An 8,476-nucleotide genomic window follows, 5' to 3' on the forward strand; every position below is an offset into this window, starting at 1 on the left:
GTTCCTTCAGTTAAAGTACTTGATGTTCGCGGATATTCGTACGAGTTATGGCATCAAAGAATGGGACATCTAGCAGACAAAGTATTACAAAAGATACCATCTGTGAGTAGGTTAGTTAGGAAGAATAATGATGCTTGTGATATTTGTCCACGAGCAAAACATCGTCGAAGTAGTTTTCCTAATAGTAAGAGTAAAGCTAGCTGCATATTTGAGTTGGTTCACTTGGATTTATGGGGGCCTTACAAGACACCCTCATCTTGTGGAGCTCATTATTTTTTAACAGTAGTTGATGATTTTTCAAGAGGTGTGTGGATTTATTTGATCAAGAATAAAACTGAAGTTGAATTGGTTTTCCTTAACTTTATTGCTCTTATTAAACGTCAATTTAACAAGGAAATCAAGAATGTTAGAAGTGACAATGGAAAAAAATTTAATGCTTTGCGTGGCTATTTTCAGACTAATGGAATTATTTTTGAAACGTCTTGTGTTGGCACACCCCAACAAAATGGGAGAGTTGAGAGAAAACATCAGCATATAATGAATGTTGCGAGAGTTTTGAGATTTCAAGCTAATTTTCCAATACAATTCTGGGGGGAGTGTGCATTAACTGCAACATACTTGATTAATCGAACACCAACACCTATACTCAATAACAAGACTCCATATGAAATTATGTTTGGAAAGGTACCTCCATATGATCAGTTGAAAGTGTTTGGATGCTTGTGTTATGTGCATAATCAAAATAGTTAAGGAGACAAGTTTGCAAGACGAGGAGGAAGGTGTGTATTTCTTGGCTATCCATTTGGTAAAAAGGCGTGGCAAGTGTATGACTTAGACACAAAACAATTTTTAGTGTCAAGAGATGTGGACTTTTATGAGCACCAATTTCCATATATAAAAAACAATGTTGAGGAGTCAAATAATATTGCTCCATCAAGTAGGGAGACGTGTTGGAGTGATGATGAGGATGGAGAAGAAGTATGGTTGCCTAGAGAAGTTATTGAAACTCAGCAGTCTGAGATGCAGCAACAACAAAGAAGTGATGAAACACAACTTGGTATTGAAGGTGCAACAGAAGAGTTGCAAAGAAGTACTCAAGAACATTCTGAGCAGACTGAACAAGATGATACATCCAATGAAACGTCGGGTGAAGCTATGATAGATAATAACAGCAGTGAAATGGGTAAAGGGAAACGTCAGAAAATTCCTTCTAGCAGACTGAAAGGTTTTGTGACACATACAATATGTGTGAGAATAGTCCACCTTCCACTCAACCTACACAATCATCGTCCTCAGATACGCCTTATCCTTTGACATATTATGTTAGTTGTGATCGTTTTTCCGTTGTGCATAGAAAATATCTTGCAGCTATAAATGTTGGAAATGAACCCAAGAGCTTCAAAGAAGCTATGAAGTATCCAGGTTGGCAAAACTTCATGGATGAAGAAATAAGAGCTCTTGAGGAACAAGGAACATGGGAATTGGAATTGGAAGAATTACCACCTGGTAAGAAGGCATTAGGAAGTAAATGGATTTATATTGAGAAGCGTGATGAAAATGGGAATTTAATACGTATAAAAGCAAGATTGGTGATATTTGATAATCATCAAGTTGAAAGATTGGATTATAATAAAACATTTGCGCCAGTGGCAAAGATGACAACAATTCGTACTTTTCTAGCTGTTGCAGCAGTTAAGAATTGGGAAGTGCATCAATTGGATGTACACAATGCATTCCTTCATGGTGATTTGGAGGAAGAATTGTATATGAAGATATTAGCTGTGAGAAGTACGGGAGCGATGCTTGTGTCCATGATATTAGCTGAACCCAGTATTAGGTGGCCTCCGAATGTCGATTTTATCTAATGAGAAAATTAAAAAGAAAACCTAGTTCCCACATCATCTGAAGAAACCGAAAGAAAAAAACTTTTTTGAAGCATCTTGTCAACCGTACTTAAGAATCGACGGCTCAGAATGGATGTAATTTTCCCTCTCAATTAGAGAAATATCACCTCCTAGAAAAATAAAAGGAATAAACTGCATATGCATAATCCAGATTCTAGTTATTGATTAACCATAACCTCCAAACTAACAAAATTAAAAAACAATAGTCTCTAAAAACTAAAAGAAAAAAAAAATCAATTTTAACCCTCCCTAAGACAACTTGTGAAATCGTTTTTTATTAATCAACTTGTCTCTAAAAACTGTTTACTAATGTATTGGCATGTTACATGTAATACAACTACATCAGAAATCTAACGGACACTTCCATAGTTACATGCTTAACGGAGAAACAAAAATACATACTGCTTATTATCCATTGTGCTAGCTACGTCTAGCTGCGAGTAACGGTGAGCAGTAGAGGTGGAGCTGGAGCTGGTATGGTTATGGAGATGAATATGGAGGCGGAGTTTGTGATGGAGATGGAGGTGCAGCTGGGGATTGAGAAGGAGATAAAGGTGCAGGTGGAGATAAAGATGGCGGTGGAGCTGGTGGTGATAGTGATGGAGATGGAGATGAAGGTGCTGGTGGAGTTTCAGATGGAGACAGAGGTGATGGTGGAGATGGAGATGGAGCTGGTGGGGACAGTGATGGAGAGGGATAGGTAAGTGCAGCTGGAGATTTTGATGGAGATAAAGGTGCAGGTGGAGATGCAGATGGAGATGAATATGTAGGTGCAAGTGGAGATGGAGGTGGAGCTGGTGGTGATAGTGATGGAGAGGGAGATGACGCTGCAGGTGGAGATTCCGATGGGGACAAAGGTGCTGGTGGAGATGCAACTGGAGATGGAGATGGAGCTGGTGGGGACAGTGATAGAGAGGGAGATAGAGGTGCAGGTGGAGATTGTGATGGAGATAGAGGTGCAGGTGGAGATGCAGATGGAGATGGAGGTGGAGCTGGTGGTGATAGTGATTGAGAGGGAGATGAAGGTGCAGGTGGAAATGGAGCTGGTGGTGATAATGGGGCAGAGGGAGATGAAGGTGCAGGTGGAGATACAGATGGAGATGGTGGTGACAGTGATGGAGAGGGGGATGGAGGTGCAGGTGGAGATAAATGTGGAGATGGAGATGGAGATGGAGCTAGTGGTGATAGCGATGGAGATGGTGATGGAGGTGCAGGTGGAGATTGGGATGGAGATGTAGGTGCGGGTGGAGATGCAGATGGAGATGGAGATAGAGGTTGAGAGGGAGATGAAGGTGCGGGTGGAGATGCAAATGGATATGGAGGTGGCAGCGAGGATGGTGGTGGTGGTGGGGATGACGCCGTAGGCAACTCAGGAGATGGTGAGGGTGGTGGTGGAGATGCAGATGGATATGGAGGTGGCAGTGAGGATGGTGGTGGTGGTGGAGATGCAGATGGGTATGGAGGTGTAGGTGGAGGTGGAGATGGAGGTGGCAGTGGGGATGGTGCTGGTGGTGGGGATGAAGTCGTAGGCAACTCAGGCGAGGGTGAGGATGGAGGTAGGGCTGGCAGTGAAGATGACCTTTTTTTGCAGCAGCAATGACAGACGAGACTGGCACGCGGTCCTGGATTCCCTTTTTTTATACACTTTAGACGATTTAGCACTCTCTTTCTTTTTTCACACCATCGTTTACAATTTTGCTGACAACAGATGCAATTGTGTGTTGGCCAGCAACGGCCTCGTACGTATTCCTCCTTCAGTTGACATATTTTTGCTCTGCCAAATGACAACCTGATATCAATTGAAGGCAACCTATCGGTCGTCACCTGACTCACCTCATGAGCAACTGCCACCTCTACAACGTATACCATAAATTAGAAAATATGATTATTAACAGCATATTATTTGAGTTCAAAACCATGAATACCAAATTCCTTATCAATCTTATTAAAAAAAAGAAAAGAAATTCCTTATCAATCAAAAAAATTCGTTAAAAAAGAAAACAGTATTAAGCGCTGAGGAGAAATGTAATAGTACATAGCTATATGTAGAAACTTACGTGATATGCTAGCAATCCAAGTGAGAAAAATTGCAACAAAACAGATCTTAATTGCCATCATTTAGATGACTTGAACTGAAATGAAGAAGCGTTTCTTTTAACTTTTTTTTTGTACTTAGGTTGGATGCACATTAGCAGTCGAATACGAGATCTATTTATAACAAAAAAAATGGATCTACTTAACTTCACTAGATTGATACTCGGTGAATGTGTACTCTTAATTCCTTAACGTGTTTACAGACATTAACTTAATTAATGCGTTTAACTGGATTCCTTCATGCAAAACGTGAATTGCTTCTGACAAAAATTATTATCTCTTTTTTTTTCCCATTAAGATGGAAATAGGGTATCTTTGACTATTCATAGATTCGATTTGTTTGTCGAGCCAGAAGACAAGAACACGTGTAGCTTTAATTGTATGAAGTGTCAACGCATCGGCTTTGCTACGGTACCACTGGTTTTGCTACAATTCCAAGTTTCAAATTTTTCATAAATATATTACTTTAACTATAAATTTTCTAGTTCTTAACGAAACTACAACAACATTTTGGACAATTTGGTGCGGCCGTGAGCCTACTGAATTTTCATAAATTACAACAACATTACCTGATATAGTTGTACCCTTTGCCAAAGTTAGAACTCAGAAGGCTAGAACACCCATATAGGAGTCCCGTTGAAATTATTATGCATACAAAATATTCACATGTGATGAGTTTTAATGACCAAGATTTTTGGATCGGTTTGCATTAATAATAAAGATTTTGCAGTATAACATGACGTTTACTAATAATTTTTTATGTTATGGATTGATTAAGTTAATTTAGCTTGATTATTTCTGAGCCAATTAATGTCGCTATATATTATATCTAAGTAAGGTCCACAAGCTCACGTGCTAATTAAGATATCTGATTAGATGGTGAAGGGTTTAGCGAATTTTTAGTCTGAAACGAATTAACTAACGATATTTTTTTTGGAAAGTTTGTTGTTTGGTCCTAAGTCCACGGGTCGAGATCGTCTGTGCCACTGCTTGTGTGTGCCCTATGTGCCATACCAATAGAAACACGCCACATCATTCCTCTCATTAACCATGACTAACTAAATAGATTTTCTATTTATACAACACTAATCGATTAGGAAAGATAATTAATTAGTTAAATAAGATATTACAAATCCAAGAGAAAATACCGTGTTTCTATTGGTGTGGCACATAGGGCACACCCAAGCAGTGGCACAGACGATCTGAATTTTAGAGGTCCAAAATTAATTAAAACATGGAAATGACCATAATACCCATTGTTACCAAACGTGTGTGTTTACACGTTCATTATTTCGAGTACATATCTGTTACACTGATTATAAATTCGAGTACATATCTGCTACAATACATATCTGCTACACTACTTACATATCTGTCGCGTTGCTTACATTTAGAACACATATCCGCTAAATTGCTTACAAATTCGAGTATATATCTGCTGCTTATGAATTCGAGTATGTATCTACAACACTGCTTACAGGAAAAGTACATGTTTGTTATAATCAATGATAAATGAATTAGAAAACGTTTTACATCACATATACTGTAGGATCATACCAATTAATCTCTAATATTTCTTTAATACAGTATTAAATCATAGGAAAAATAAAGGAAAACCTTTATATGCACTGTAAACACAGAAAAACTATACAAAATTATCACATATTTCAGTATTTCACACACGTACTCATGGATCAAAGAAATAAAAATGTGGCAAAACTCTAAATACAACAGAATCGTAAGAAGTTTCTATCAGTACACCATATACGTACTGCGTATTTATGAACTAAAAATCAACTTCATGTAAAGAAGAATTTATGAATATAACATAATCAAAGCACATATTTCAGTATTACACATACGTACTCATAGATCAAATCCAAAGACAATGGCAAAAGTATGAATAAAACAAAATCAGAAGAGGTTCCTATCAGTACATCATATACGTACTGCGTATTCATAAACTAGAAAATCAACCACATGTAAAGAAGAAGTGATGAATCCATGAATATAACCGAATCAAAGCACATGTTTCAGTATTACACATACATACTTATGGATCGAACCCAAAAACAGTGGCAAAACTTTGAATAAAACAAAATCAAAAGAAGTTTCTATCAGTACGCCATATACGTACTGCGTATTCATGAACTAAAAAATCAACTGCATGTAAAGAAAAATTGATGAATCCATGAATATAGTCGAATCAAAGCAATATTTCAGTACTACACATACGTATTAATGGATCAACCCAAAAAAATGGCAAAAATTTGAATAAAACAAAATCAGAAGTATTTTATATCGGTACGTCGTATACGTACACAGTAGCAAACTGTAACGAACCTAAAAACCTAAAAACGTCATGAAAATTAATTTGATCTTCATAATACAATCGAAAAACAAATCAAAAGAAGAAAAACAAACAAAATAATCAAAGAAGATGATTAGAAAACATACCTGGAAACACAAACAAATCTTCTCGTCGTAAATCATAACGATGCTTCTTCTTCTAGGTTTCTGTCAGTACAGGATATACGTACTGCTGCTTCATATGCAAAAACAAAGTGAAAAACATCTAAAACCAACAAAATAGAAGTGTTATAAGTAAATCTAATAACGAAATGAACAAAAAATATGATTATTCGTCCAGATCTAGTAAATAATCAACAAATCAGACATGGGGATAAAAAAGCGTAATCAAACACAACAAGGATTAGATCGTGAAACCCTAAAATAAACATTGTAAGAGAAAAATCTCCATATGATTTGATAAAAACGAGAAAGATTGAAGAATAAAATTTGGATTTGTTCAGAATCCATTTGCAGCAGCAGTGAGAAGAAAGAGAAGAAGAAAACGAATATGAAATGTCAATGTTCTTCTCGTGTTTATAGACCTGTTAAATAGGAAAGGTTATTTGTGGTATTTTTAAATTTCACACACCTGATCTCGCACGTGTACAGGACCTGGACTTAAAAAATTGGGTCCATTTTTCATTTTTCTTTTAATTATGGACCTCTGGTTATTGGGCTTTAGTGGGTGGACCTGCCACTAACTAATACCACTATAATAGGATCTATAGGTAATTCCTACATTTTTTTTTGATAGGTGCCATTATGGATGGGGCATGAGGGACTAATAGAAAACTGCCATTTATCATTAGTCTTATATTTGTTATCCTCACAATGATAGGACAACGACGGCGGATAAGCTCTTAAGAAATAGTATGGAGGTTTCTAGTCTATATTGTTTTTGTGAAGAAAATGATGAAACTAGCTCGCATTTGTTCTATGAATGTTGGAGGACCCGGAAAATTTGGGATTACTTTGTTGAAGGATGCCGCTTTCATTGGACTTGTTACTCAAATGCCACTACAAATGTGAAGTCTTGGAAGTTTAATTGGAGAGACGAAAGGCTTAATCGAATATGGAATAACATTCCGGTCGCAATATGGTGATGCATATGGAGAGAGCGAAATGCAAGAGTCTTTGAAACACAAGAAAAAAATTTGGTTAGTCTCATTAGAAACGTTAAACTACAAGCGTTCTTTTGGGCCGATTCAAACACAAGAATGTTAGATCTAACGGCGAATATGGTAGTATTTTTATGAGACTATTTATTTCGGCTTCTTGAACTCGTTGTTTGGTTTTTTGGATTGCCTAATTCGTCTTCGGTAATCCATCTTTTTTTGTTTTGGTTTGTATTCATTGGGTAGAGGTACCCCTCTTAAGTATCTTTCTTTTTAATGAATTTTCTCTTTGACCGATCAAAAAAAAATCATTAGTCTTATTTTTTACAACAAGGGTGTTTAGGGAAATGTAGTCGGCCGTAGTTATCTAATTAGGGCAATAATTATGCAATCTTAATTTTGTTTCCATATTTATCTGATTCTTCTAAAACTCAAGATTTTCTCTTAAAACTCAAATGATTTTGTGATTTTACTGTATCAATGGGACATCCATTATACAATTTCAAGTTCAACAAACCAAATTCCGAACCTTCCTGCCGATTATGATCACCAACAAAAAATAACCAGTCAAACGCGATTATAAGAAGCAAATCTGATGTAAAAAACCTCATGTTTATCCAAAAACTGATCATTGGTAATTCCAATAGCAGAATGCAAACTGATAGCACTATCTCCTATTATGCAAAATATAATTACATTCGTACTCACATATAAACTCAAAAATAAGATAATAAATGAAACAATAGCATCATTAATATGAAAATCACTTATGTTTTTTTCTGGCATGTGTTGTGGTCCCGTTGTAGCTGTAAGTGAATGCAAATGTTAAGAGTTATTATCATGGTCCTCTTAATGCATAAACTGCTTACTCTTACCGTTCTTCAATCGATTCACTATTTAGAAAAGAAAATCTTGTTGATCAGAAAATATCGTAATGTCTGAATCGAGCATCAACATCCCTGTTATTTTAATTAATGGATTAGATTTTTATGTTCATGATTTTGGATCCTG

General features: G+C 36.5%; 1 protein-coding gene across 2 annotated transcripts; it reads right to left on the reverse strand.

The window, feature by feature from the left end:
• Positions 1-2,201: 2,201 nt before the first annotated feature.
• On the reverse strand, positions 2,202-4,101 carry LOC113327666 (vegetative cell wall protein gp1-like). Of its 2 annotated transcripts, none has more exons than XM_026574818.1 (2): positions 3,962-4,101; positions 2,202-3,757 (listed from the first exon to the last, which is right to left on the reverse strand). In XM_026574818.1, the coding sequence occupies exons 1-2, from the start codon at positions 4,020-4,022 to the stop codon at positions 2,385-2,387; spliced, it is 1,434 nt and encodes a 477-aa protein (XP_026430603.1). In that variant the 5' UTR covers positions 4,023-4,101; the 3' UTR covers positions 2,202-2,384. The 2 variants fall into 2 exon arrangements, with proteins under 2 accessions (XP_026430603.1, XP_026430604.1); XM_026574819.1 differs by having other exon boundaries at positions 2,202-3,748; positions 3,962-4,069.
• Between the last annotated feature and the right edge of the window lie 4,375 nt (positions 4,102-8,476).

This window comes from Papaver somniferum, unplaced genomic scaffold, assembly GCF_003573695.1.
Source record: "Papaver somniferum cultivar HN1 unplaced genomic scaffold, ASM357369v1 unplaced-scaffold_107, whole genome shotgun sequence".
Lineage (NCBI taxonomy): Eukaryota > Viridiplantae > Streptophyta > Magnoliopsida > Ranunculales > Papaveraceae > Papaver > Papaver somniferum.